At 41.7% G+C, this 13926-nt stretch overlaps 1 protein-coding gene across 6 annotated transcripts in view; it reads left to right on the top strand.

Annotated features, from left to right (window-relative positions):
* Positions 1–13151, top strand: part of KDM4C (lysine demethylase 4C) — a 403798-nt gene extending 390647 nt beyond the window's left edge. For all 6 annotated transcript variants that reach the window (XM_089913225.1, XM_089913224.1, XM_022573685.3 and 3 more), the window contains one exon: positions 12057–13151. In XM_089913225.1, the coding sequence (XP_089769351.1) occupies positions 12057–12233 (177 nt within the window). In that variant the 3' untranslated portion in view covers positions 12234–13151. The remainder of the gene's footprint in view (positions 1–12056) is intronic.
* Positions 13152–13926: the final 775 nt, after the last annotated feature.

Below are 13926 nucleotides of genomic sequence, written 5' to 3'. Positions count from 1 at the left end.
ATCCCACATGCCGCGGAGCGGCTGGGCCCGTGAGCCATGGCTGCTGAGCCTGTGCGTCCGGAGCCTGTGCTCCACAATAGGAGAGGCCACGACAGTGAGAGGCCCACGTACCGCAAAAAAAAAAAAGCTTTCAGTAGGAGATTAAAGGGGACTCAGCATAGCAAACATCTAGTTTCCTATAGCCTTATCATATACAGTTCACCCTTTAACAATGCGGGAGGTTGGAGTGCTGACCCTCCACACAGTCATATATAACTTATATAGTCAGACCCTTCCTGCCCACAGTTTCACATCTATGGATTCAATCACTCAGATCGTGTAGTACCATAATGTTTATGATTGAAAAAAATCCGTATATTAAGTGGACCCATATATAGTTCAGACCCATGTTGTTCAAGGTCAACTGTATTAACTTCTCTCTCAGAAGCTCATTAATGTTTGTGTCAATTTATAATTAAACTAAACTCTCACTTTTATAACAAAAGGAATAAACAAAGCCCAAATACTAGTTGTGGAAATACTAAAGCAGTTTTTTTTTTACAAAAGAAAACGTTATTAGTTTCAAGCCCTGTACATACCATTAAAAGACAAATAAACATGGACAAATAGTCAAAACTGAAGTTAAAAAATATAATTCATAATAACTTAGTTTTCATTATTGTATCATAAAATATTTACTGGACCCTGAAATGAAGTCAGTTTTACTCATTTAGAATTGCATCTAGTGCATCTGTGAAATGATAAGTCCTAAACTAGGAAATTTGAATGAGGGGATTTTTCTGACTAAAATGAAAACTTTTTTCTGAATAAATGACATCCTTAGTTTTCATTGCATGCTAATGATATACTTTTATGCAGTGATAGAGCGACTCTAGATTACTTTGGAAGAACATGGGTTTCCTTAAATGTTCAGTTGTATATTCAGCTCCTCTCCTGTCAGGTGGGATCCTGAGAACAGGGTAAGTGCATCAGGTGTAAACTGACTTTTCCTTCTCAGCTGCATCCTTGAGGGGAAGGTCCTTCAAAGTGAAACAGTCAAGAGAAGAGTGATAGTAACAGCACTGCTGCCCACCCAGTGAGGAAATGTGGCAAGTAGGGGACCCACACACCTGAAAACAGATTAACCCCCAGATAATAAACAGCAGGGAAAGGGAGAAGAAAATATTCCTATAGTAAAGACATCTGTTAAACCTTAACAAAGAGCTAAAAACCTGGATAATTTGTCAGTGTTCTAGGTCTTGAAATCTCTTGAGAAAAACTTTCCTTTTCAAGATGCTGGAGGTGATTGCCTCTCATCCTGTTTCTCCTATCTTCCATGGATTCTCTGTCCCCTCCCATTCCCTCCCCCCTTTTTAAAAAAAATAATCTCCTAAAGATTTAGAGGTTGGGAAATGGAGTAGGTAGCCCTCTGGAAGTCTCTCAGGTCTTTGATTTTCTAATCCATGTATGGTTAAACATCCTACCAGCTGGGTCTTATAGATTTCAAATACCATTTCTTAATCATATTTAAGCTTTTTGCTTTCTGCTCTGATCACAATCTCTGTTCCATGGTAGATTTGGCTCCAATACCAGTATGCTTTACCATCTAGCTTTACTCGAGCACGAATTTTCTAAGGTCCATTTCTCAGAACAGTCACACCAAATTGAACTGCTTTTTTAAAATTCTCATAGAAAATTTTTAAATTAAAAAATATATAGGGCTTCCCTAGTGACGCACTGGTTGAGAATCTGCCTGCCAATGCAGGGGACATGGGTTCGAGCCCTGGTCTGGGAAGATCCCACATGCCATGGAGCAACTAAGCCCATGAGCCACAACTACTGAGCCTGCACGTCAGGAGCCTGTGCCCCACAACAAGAAAGGCCACGACAGTGAAAGGCCCGCGCACCGCAATGAAGAGTGGCCCTCGCTTGCCGCAACTAGAGAAAGCCCTTGCATAGAAACGAAGACCCAACACAGCCATGAATAAATAAATAAATTAAATAAATTAAAAAAAATATATATATATATATATATAAATCACATAGATACTCTGAATCTAACCTGTTACGTTATGTTGAGCCTAGTAGAAAATTTCTTGAGACAAAATCCAGTTTGCCACCTCTGTTTTTACTGAATCAAAGACTTACGTGCTTCTGCTGTAGAAAACCAGCTTTTTCTTAAGGTTTGTATATAACCCTCTGGCCCTTGGCTAGTTTGTCCGTGACTGCTATTTTTTTTCCAGTTGGCGAAACAAGTCTGATTGGAAAACTTATTGATGGAAGATACTTTATAATTAGAGAAATCTTTTGTTTTTTTTTAAGGCGGGGTGGGTTGCAGCCCCCACTGGGAGGCCTTCATGTTTTAATGACTTCTGCTCACCCAGACATACACTGACTTGGGGAGAAATTTTTCTAAAGTGTCAGCAGTCCGCCTCAGTGACTGTGCTGCGTTCCTTCCCACTAACTTCAGAAACAGCCCCATTACCTTTTATGGTCTCACAGGATAACCATATAGCAATGGTGTATAATTAACTGGTGCTGCTGGTAAACTGGTTTTATTATTGTATTTAAGAGGCTTACTTTTGCTGTCCTCACCCAGTGGCAACACTTTCATAGATGTTTTATTTTCTCCTTTAACTTTAGCACTTATAAAAGGGAAAGATTACTCAGAGGAAGTGCTTTGCCAAGAATGAATGAACCAAAACTGTTTTATGCTAATGGCAGAGGGTGCCCAGCCCATCCACAATCTCTTACTTTTCTTCCTGAGTGAAGCTAGGAGCATCTGGGGGAATCCATGGAGGGAGCCTATCACCCTGGATGACCATCTCATGAACTAGCAGGGAACATGCCCAGCTTTGCACTTGGGTCCATTTTTAGTTTTCAAGCTTCTTTGTAATTGTTCCATTGTTTCTCTCTTCTTCATGATTGACCATGTGCTTTCAAGCCTTAAAAACTGGACCCTGCCTGTGTCACTACCATGGGAGGGGGCCTCCGTGACACAGTTGGTGTCATCTCAGTAAAAACCAGTTGGGAACACGTTCGAGGGGCAAAATAGGAAATTAGGAAGGAAGAATAGTACTTTAAAGTAAGCTTTACCTGGTGGGAGGAATCAAAATGGTGGAGGAATAGGACTTAGAGCTCACCTCCTCCCACAAGTATATCAAAAACACATCTACAAGTGGAACAATTCACACAGAACATCTACTGAACACTGGCAGAAAACCTCAGATTTCTGAAAAGGCAGAAAAACCTCCACGTAAACCAGGCAGGACAAAAGAAAAAAAAAAAAGAGGAATTGAGATGGGACATGTGCCCCAGGGAGGGAGCGATGAAGGAGGAAAGGTTCCCTTGCCCTGGGAAGTCCCCTCACTGGTGGGGAGATCAGCCTGGATGGAGGGGGAGCTTTGGAGCCACTGAGGAGAGCTCAGCAACCAGTTTGAGGAAGGCAAAACAGAGAGTGACCTACACAGGTGGTTGGTAGTGCTGCCCTGAACTCCCCAGCCTGAGATGCTCATCTGCCAGGGCATGCGGGGCTGGGTGCTAAGGCTTGGGCTTTGGAGGTCAGACTCAGGGAGCGGACCAGCGCTGGCTGCACGGAGACAGCCTGAAGAGGCTGGAGTGTGGCAACTGAGGATGCACTCAGAAGAAGCCTGGGTCTGCCAGAGAGGCAAGGCACCATTGTTGGGGGATGCAGAGGAGAGGGGCAGGACTTGCCATAGGAGTTTCTTTCCCTGCGTGCCCTCTCAGGCAACAGGACACCACCTACATGAGTTCTGGGGGCAGGCACGAGCCACCACTGTCATCGTGAGCTCCAGAGGTGGGCATGGGCTGCTGCCGCCACTAAGAGACCCATGAGCAGGTGCCAATCGCTGGCCCTGCCATCTTGCAGACACGCAGGCCACTGCTGGGAGACCCACAAGTTGGCGCTGATCACTACCCCAGGGTACCAGGAGTAAGCACGGGTCACCACACCTGCCCACCCCATATCAAGGGGATAACAGCCAGCACACACTGAGGAAAGAGCAGGAAGTATCCAAACTAAAAGCAGCCCCTCGATTCCGACAACATGGCAGAGTAGAAGGACTGCAGCTCACTTCCTCCCACGAAAACACCAAAATCACAATTAACTGGTGAACAACCATCGACAAAAAAGACTGGAACCTACCAAAAAAGATATTTTACATCCAAAGACAAAGAGGAAGCCACAATGAGATGGAGTGAGAGTTCTGAGTCTCACGTCATGCTCCTCAGCCTGAAGGTCTGGCATTGGGAGGAAGAGCCCCCAGGGCATTGAGCTTTGAAGGCCAGTGTGGCTTGAGTGCAGAAGTTCCGCAAGACAAGGGGAAACAGAGGTTTCACTCTTAGAGGGCACACACACATGCACTGGAACCCAGCACAAAGCAGTGACTCCACAGGAGCCTGGGCTAGACCTACCTGAGGGTCTTGGAGGGTCTCCTGGAGAGGAAGGTGTTGGCTGTGGCTCACTGTGGGGGCAAGGACTCTGGTGGCAGAGGCCCCAGGGAATACTGATCAGTGTGGGTTCTCTTGGAGGTTGCATTTTTGGCACTAAGGCCTGGCCCCACCCAATAGTCTGCAGGCTCCAGTGTTGGGATGCCTCGGGCCAAACAACCAGCAACGGGGGAACACAGCCTCACCCATCAGCAAACAGGCTGCCTAAACTTGTACTGACCTCACAGCCACCTGTAAACACACCCCTTGACATGGCCCTGTCCACCAGAGGGACAAGACCCAGCTCCACCCACCAGTCCCTCCCACCAGGAACCCTGCACAAGCCCCTGGACCAAGCTCACCCACCAGGAGACAAGACACAAGAAGGAAGAGGAATTACAATCATGCAGCCTGCAGAAAGGAGACCACAAACACAGAAAGTTAGACTAAATGAGACAGTTGAGAAATGTGTTCCAGAAGAAGGAACAAGATAAAAACCCAGAAGAGCAACTAAGTAAAGTAGAGATAGGCAAATCTACATGAAAAAGAATACAGAGTAATGATAGTAACGATAATCCAAGATGTTGGAAAAAGAATGAAGGCACAGACTGAGAAGATACAAGAAATATTTAACAAAGACCTAGAAGATTTAAAGAACAGAGATGAACAATACAATAACCAAAGTGAAAAATATACTAGAAGGAAACAATAGCAGAATAAATGAGGCAGAAGAACTAATAAGTGAGCTGGAAGAAAGAGTAGTGGAAATCACTACGGCAGAACAGAATAAAGAAAGAAAGAATGAAAAGAAAGGAGGACAGTCTCAGAAACCTCTGGGACATTAAATGCACCAACATTCGCATTATAGGGGTCGCAGAAGGAGAAGAGAGAAAGGACTTGATAAAATATTTGAAGAGATATAGCTGAAAACTTCCCTAATATGAGAAAAGAAACAGTCACCCAAGTCCAAGGAAATGCAGACTCCCATACAGGATAAACCCAAGGAGGAACACACCAAGACATATATTAATCAAACTGACAAAAATTAAAGACAAAGAGAAAATATTAAAAGCAACAAGAGAAAAGCAACAAATAAAATACAAGGGAATCCCATAAGGTTATCAGCTGATTTCTCAGCAGAAACTCTGCAGGCCAGAAGGGAGTGGCATGATATATTTAAAGTGATGAAAGGAAAAAACCTATAACCAAGAATACTCTGCCCAGCAAAGCTCTCATTCAGATTCAATGGAGAAATCAAAAGCTTTACAGATAAGCGAAATCTAAGAGAATTCAGCACCACAACCAGCTTTACGATAAATGCTAAAGGAACTTCTCTAGGCAGAAAAGAAAAGACCACAACTAGAAACAAGAACATTATGAATTGGAAAGCTCACTGGTAAAGGCAAACGTACAATAAAGGTAGGAAATCATCCGCACACACACAAATATGATATCAAAACCAGCAGTCATGAGCAGAGGATAGTACAAATGCAGGATATTGGAAATGCATTTAAAATTAAGAGACCAGCAACTTAAGACAGTCTTGTATATATATAGACTGCCATATCAAAACCTCACGTGATCTGCAAACCAAAACTCTATGAATAGATAGACAAAAACACACAAAAAAGAAAAAAGCAATCCAAATACAACACTAAAGATAAATCACATGAGAAGGGAACAAAAGAGGAAGGGAAGAAAAAAGACTTGCAAAACCAAATCCCAAACAATTTACAAAATGGCAATAAGAACATATATATCAATAATTACCTTAAATGTAAATGAATTAAATGCTCCAACCAAAAGACACAGACTGGCTGAATGGATACAAAAACAAGACCTGCATATATGCTGTCTATAAGAGCCCACTTCAGATCTAGGGACACATACAGACTGAAAGTGAGGGGATGGAAAAAGATATTCCATGCAAATGGAAATTAAAAGAAACCTGGAGTAGCAATACTCATATCAGACAAAATAAACTTTAAAACAAAGACTGTTACAAGAGACAAAGAAGGACACTACATAATGATCAAGGGATCAATCCAAGAAGAAGATACAACAATTGTAAATATTTATGCACCCAACATAGGAGCACCTCAATACATAAAGCAAATTCTAACAGCCATAAAAGGGGAAATCAACAGTAACACAATAATAGTGGGGAACTTTAATACCCCGCTTACATCAATGGACAGATTATCCAGACAGAAAATCAATAAGGAAACACAGGCCTTAAATGACACATTAGACCATATGAACTTAATTGATATTTATAGGACATTCCACCTGAAAGCAGCAGAATACACATTCTTCTCAAGTGCCCATAGAACATTCTCCAGGATGGATCACATGCTGGGTCACAAAGCAAGCCTCAGTAAATTTAAGAAAATTGAAATCATATCAAGCCTCTTTTCTGACCACAAGACTATGAGATTAGAAATCAGTCACATAAAAAAGACTGCAAAAAACACAAACGCATGGAGCCTAAACAATATGTTACTAAACAACCAGTGGATCACTGAAGAAATCAAAGAGGAAATCGAAAAATACCTAGAGACACATGATAACAAAGAGATGACAATCCAAAACCTATGGGACACAGCAAAAGCAGTTCTAAAAGAGAAGTTTATAGCAATACAGTCTTATCTCAGGAAACAAGAAAAATCTCAGACCTAACAACAACCTAACCTTACAGCTAAAGCACCTAGAGAAAGAAGGACAAACAAAACCCAAAGTTAGTAGCAGGAAAGAAATCATAAAGATCAGAGCAGAAATAAATGAGATAGAGATGTAGAAAACAACAACAAAAATCAATGAAACTAAAAGCTGGTTCTTTGAGATGATAAAATTGATAAACCTTTAGCCAGACTCATCAAGAAAAAAAGGGAGAGGGCTCAAATCAATAAAATCAGAAATGAAAAAGGAGAAGTTACAACTGACACCACAGAAATACAAAGGATCATAAGAGACTACTACAAACAACTATATGCCAATAAAATGGACAACCTAGAAGAAATGGACAAGTTTTTAGAAAGGTACAACCTTCCAAGACTGAACCAGGAAAAAATAGAAAATATGAACAGACCAATCACTGAAATTGAAACTGTGATTTTAAGACTTTTACCAAACAGAAGTCCAGGACCAGATGGTTTCACAGATGAACTCTATCAAACATTCAGAGAAGAGTTAACACCTATCCTCCGAAACTATTCCAAAAAAATTGCAGAGGAAGGAAAACTCCCTATCTCATTCTGTGAGGTCGCCATCACCCTGATACCAAAACCAAAGATACCGCAAAAAAAGAAAATTACAGGCCAATATCACTGATGAACACAGATGCAAAAATCATGAAAATACTAGCCGAGTCCAAGATCAAGTGGGATTTATTCCAGTGATGCAAGGATTCTTCAATATTCACAAATCAATCAGCGTGATACAGCACGTCAACAAACTGAAGAATAAAAACCATATGATCATCTCAATAGATACAGGAAAAGCTTTCAGCAAAATTCAACATCCATTTATGATAAAAAAAAATCTCCATAAAGTGGGCATAGAGGAAACCTACCTCAACATAATAAAGGCCATATATGACAAACCCACAGCTAGCATCATTCTCAACAGTGAAAAGCTGAAAGCATGTCCTCTGAGATCAGGAACAAGGCAAGGATATCCACTCTCACCACTTTTATTCAGCATAGTTTTGGAAGTCCTAGCAGGGCCATCAGAGAAGAAAAAGAAATAAAAGGAATCCAAATTGGAAAAGAAGTAAAACTGTCACAGTTTGCAGATGACATGATACTATACATAGAGAATCCTAAAGACGCTGCCAAAAAACTACTAGAGCTCATCAATGAATTTGGTAAAGTGGCAGAATCCAAAATTAATACACAGAAATCTCTTGCATTCCTATACAGTAACAACAGAATATCTGAGAGAGAAATTAAGGAAACAATCCCATTTACCATCACATCAAAAAAGAATAAAATACCTAGGAATAAACCTACCTAAGGAGGCAAAAGACCTGTACTCTGAAAACTATTAGGATGTTGATGAAAGAAACTGAAGATGACACAAACAGATGGAAAGATATATTGATACAATGTTCTTAGATTGGAAGAATCAATATTGTCAAAATGACTATACTACCCACAGCAATCTACAGATTCAACGCAATCCCTATGAAATTACCAAGGGGATATTCACAAAATTAGAATAAAAAAGTTTACAATTTGTATGAAAACACAAAAGACCCCAAATAGCCAAAGCAATCCTGAGGAAGAAAAAGAGCTGGAGGAATCAGGCTCCCTGACTTCAGACTATACTACAAAGCTACAGTCATCAAAAGAGTATGGTACTGGCACAAAAACAGAAACATAGATCAATGGAACAGGAAAGAAAGTCCACAGATAAACCCACACACCTATGGTCACCCAGTCTGTGACAAAGGTGGCAAGAATATACAACGGAGGAAAGACAGTATCTTCAGTAAGTGGTGCTGGAAAACTGGACAGCTACATGTAAAAGAATGAAATTAGAATATTCTCTAACACCATACACAAAAATAAACTCAAAATGGAGTAAAGATCTAAATGTAAGGCCAGATACTATAAAACTCTTAGAGGAAAACATAAAGAGAATACTCTTTGACACAAATTGCACCAAGATCTTTTTTAATCCACCTCCTAGAGTAATGACAATAAAAACAAAGTAAACAAATGGGACCTAATTAAACTTAAAAGCTTTGCACAGCAAATGAAATCATAAAAAAAAATGAAAAGACAGCCCACAGAATGGGAGAAAATATTTGCAAACGAATCAACAAAGGATTAATCTCCAAAATATATAAACAGCTCATGCAGCTCAATATTAAAAAATACCAACAACCCAATCAAAAAATGGGCAGAAGACCTAAATAGATGTTTCTCCAAAGAAGACATATAGATGGCCAAGAGGCATATGAAAAGCTGCTGAACATCACTAATTATTAGAGAAATGCAAATCAAAACACCAGGAGGTATCACCTAACACCAGTTAGAATGGCCATCATTAAAAAGTCTCCAGGGCTTCCCTGGTGGCGCAGTGGTTGAGAGTCCACCTGCTGATGCAGGGGACACGGGTTCGTGCCCTGGTCTGGGAAGATTCCACATGCTGTGGAGCGGCTGGGCCCGTGAGCCATGGCTGCTGAGCCTGTGTGTCCGGAGCCTGTGCTCCACAACGGGAGAGGCCACAACAGTGAGAGGACCTCATACAGCAAAAAAAAAAAAAGTCTCCAAACAACAAATGCTGGAGAGGGTGTGGAGGAAAGGGAACCCTCTTGCACTGTTAGTGGGAATGTAAATTGATACAGCCACTATGGAATACAGTATGGAGGATCTTTAAAAAACTAAAAATAGAACTACCATATGATCCAGTAATCCCACTCCTGGGCACATATCTGGAGAAAACCATAATTCAAAAAGATACATGCACCCAAATGTTCATTGCAGCACTATTTACAATAGCCAAGACATGGAAGCAACCTAAATGTCCTTCGACAGAGGAATGGATAAGGAAGATGTGGTGTATACACACACACACACACACACACACAATGGAATGTTACTCAGCCATAAGAAGAATGAAATAATGCCATTTGCAGCAACATGGATGGACCTAGAGATTATCATACTAAGTGAACTAAGTCAGAGATAAGACAAATATCACATGATATCACTTATATGTGGAATCTAAAAAAAAATTGTGCAAGTGAACTTACTTACAAAACAAACAGACTCACAGACTTTGAAAACAAAAGTATGGTTACCAAACAGGAAATGGGGGATGGAAGGATAAATTAGGAGTTTGGGATTAACATATACACATTACTATATATAAAATAGATAACAAGGACCTACTGTGTATAGCACAGGGAACTCTACTCAATATTCTGTAATAACCTATATAGGAAAAGTATCTGAAAAAGAATGACTATATGTATACGTATAACTGAATCAGCTGTACGCATGAAACTAACGCAGCATTGTAAATCAGCTACACTCCAATATAAAATAAAAGTTAAATTTAAAAAAAAGTGAGCTTTACGTAAGCATAACAGAAAAAGCCCACATTCCTTTGCCTAGCTAACACTTACTGAGCAGTGACTGTGTCAGGGCACATTCCTTGCTGTTGGGAACATGAATAAAATTCAGTTCATAGTCCCTAATATCCTCACCGTGAATGGGGTTCAAGGCACCCCCTATGGGGAGACACTTACCTACCCCTTATCTCTGCCACTGCCCTCATTCTACTGCACTGACATGTAGAGTGTTACAGGAACCCAAAAGAAGGAACCTCACGTTTGTCAGTGGCAGAGAGGATAGAATATTTTCTATGCAAAGGAAACAGTACATCTAATGATGGAGGGGCATGAACCAGTAAGGTGTGGCCGGGAATTGCAAATAATTCAGTCTAATCCAAGCAAGGGGTAAGATTATGCCTGATTATGTATGTCCAGCCTAGGAAACGTAGACATCATCTTGAAGGCAGTAGAGCTATTGAAAGACTATCAGCAAGGGTGTCATATAATCAGAGATTTTAGAGAGCTTTCTTCTAGTGGTTCTGTGAAAAATAGACTGGGGTGCAGCATTTGTTACAGTGGTTTAGGACAGGAAGTGTGAGGGCCATGGGGTCAGTAGGGTTAAAGAAGAAAGGATGGAGGGCTTCAAGGTACATGTAGGAGGGGTCCTGGACAGGGGAGGGACAAGGGGAAGTTTATAACTTTCAGGTTTCTGATCAGTGTAGCTAGAATTGATGGGGATGGTGCTGCCGTTCATTGAATACAGAAAGGACAGAGATGGAGAAGGAAGAATTTGAGTTCACTTTAGGTTGGACTAGTTATACTAGTGCCTCCAGTATAAACACTTTGAGATGCCTGCTGGGTTGTTGGACATGTTTGCAGGCCTGAGCACAGGTGGAGGTCTGAACTGGGGCGAGAGATGTGAGCATCTTTGCGGTTGATGTTGAAATTGAAGTTGTGAGTGTGGGCAGGCAGGCCCAGGGAGCATATGTGGCAAGGAAAAGGCCACACACAAAGCCTCAGGGGCATCAGAGTTGAGCAAATAGTTAAGAAAGGGGAGCCGCTGAGACATCTACGGTGAGCAGCCAGAGGAGGAGGAGGGCTTACAGAATGACAGAGAGCTTCATGCAAGAGTTAGGTGACAAGGTAGTCACATAAATTTAGGGGAGAGAAGTGTCCTAGGAACTAGGACTTGAGCAAGGACAGTTTCAGGGAAGTGGTGGGGACAGAGGCCCAGAGGTAAATAGGAATAGGGATGAATTAGAGATGACTGTGGACAATTTTGTCACATACCTGGTTGGGCAGGAGCCAAGAGGGGGCATGAAGAGTGAGGGAGATTTAAATGAGAAGACTTTAGTCCTGCTCGTGTTGGGGAAGGTCCCTGGGGGTTGGAGATCCTGAAGAAAACTGAGCTAAATGGAAGCAGGTGGGGAGGCTCCAAGGCCCCTGCGTGGGGCCTCCTCCCTGGGCCTCAGCACCCTCTCCACTGCTGACTGAGTCAGATCTTTGTCCGTTCTTTTGCTGTCAAGTGCCTGCCTTTCTGCAGTGTAACACTGGCTGTTCTTAGTCCACAGCCTCTGATATGCGATTTGAAGACACATTTTATGGAACGGACATAATCCAAGGGGAGAAAAAGAGACAGAGAGTGCTGAGCTCCAGGTTTAAGAACGAATATGTGGATGACCCCGTCTACCGCACGTTTTTGAAGAGCTCTTTCCAGAAGAAGTGTCAGAAGAGGCAATAGTCTACCTACACTGCTGCAGGCAACAGAATGACTTGTGCCAGAAGAGGAACGATGAAGGGACAGCCTGGGGCTGTGCCATGTGTTTTGCTGGGGTAGGTGACGGGCTGTGTCTCTGACAGTGGAAAATTAGGCTTCCCAGAGTTTGGTCACCAAAACCACGAAATACACATTATTAATCGGATACCACAATCTGAAGTTGTCTCCTAGTCTTGCATTTACTTCTGAGCAGTTGTCTCCTATGATCCCAAAGAATTTTTCTAAGTAGAAGGGAATAATAATGAATCACCCATCGAAAAAAGCCACTGCCAGAGGAGGTGGATCCCCATGTGTGGCTTACTTAGTCCCTATTCAGGAACCACATGGAGACTTCTCTCCTCAACCCTATTAGCAGGTGGGAGCCTCGATTCCCAGGTGGGAGGGTGATAATTTATATATTTTCCACAGTCAGGGAAGGACTCTCACTTATTTGTTTTAAATGGCAGTTTTTATAAAACATTTTTAAAACACAAATGGCATGGATGGTAATGAGATTTACCCATATGCTATCTGCATTTCCCTTGTACAGAAATTTTACATTTTTTTATATCCGTTTTACTTTTGATTGTGTCTGATGAGAACTGAGTTGTTGGCCTTTGTGAAGTTTTTGGCTCTTGAGAAAGAATTCTTATGAATTGTATGGGAATTTTATATATTTAAAGAGGGAGATCTGGGGCTGTTATTTTTAAATACTTTTTTTCCATAATACATATTCTGAGTAGATATTTATAAAATATATGTTTCTTTCATTATGTGTTTGTAAGATTAGAGTTTAAAATAAATATGCTTTGATGCATAGTTTTGAAGTAATATGATTTTTCCTTTTTGAAACAGCTTGGAAATGTACTAGTGTTTAAAAATAAAGATTTCCATTTTCTCCAATCCTGTCTTCTAACTTGCTTATTTGTCTAGGTGTAAACCTATAGAAAATAAGTTTTTTGGGAGAGCTGGCTCTGTGGACATTCAGGGGCCCAGGTTTGTCAGAACTTCTTCTCTCACTGTTTACATAACTGTGGACACACTGTGAGACATTTATGGCTATACCACTGGGGACAAAGCTCCTCTACCTGCCCACAGTGCCTGATGAAGTGTTTTCCTCAGCTCCATCTTTAGGCCTGGAAGAAATCTGAGCCTCTGGAGTCTGGAGCTCTTTTCATCCCAGGTTTCTTGGTCCTCAGCTTCATTAGAAGGGGCTGTACGGATCCTCCAATCCCTCCCATCACTTTATAGATGAGCAATGGAGGAGAGGAAGGAAGAGGGCTTGCCCAAGGTCACACAGTAATGCTTCAGTTAACTATGGCCACAGTTATGCTGCGTAACAAACAACTGCAAAATCTGTGTCCTGTGATGAGAAGCACTTCTTTTGCTCATGAGTCTGCAGGTTGGCTGATCTAGGCTGGGCTTGGCTAGGCAGCTGTGCTGACCTCGGCCTGGGCCAGCTCACACGTCTGCTCCATGTGTCCCCATCAGCCCACTGGACTCAGTGGGCTAGCCCAGGTATGTTCTCAGGTCACTGGCAGAGGCAGAGAGGCCAGCCAAGTAAGCACATTTTAGATCTGTTTGTGATGTTGGTTAACATCCTGTGGACCAAAGCCCAGAGCTAGGCATTAGAGGGCATTTCAGAGTTTTATGGCAAAATGTGTGGATGTATCATGTT

Source organism: Delphinapterus leucas, chromosome 6 (assembly GCF_059928025.1).
Source record: "Delphinapterus leucas isolate spDelLeu-1000000601 "Yukka" chromosome 6, BTC_Dleu_Yukka2, whole genome shotgun sequence".
In the NCBI taxonomy this organism is placed as follows: Eukaryota; Metazoa; Chordata; class Mammalia; order Artiodactyla; family Monodontidae; genus Delphinapterus; species Delphinapterus leucas.
The sequence above is the reverse complement of the archived record's forward strand: the minus strand, read 5'-3'. Positions and strand labels throughout refer to the sequence as shown.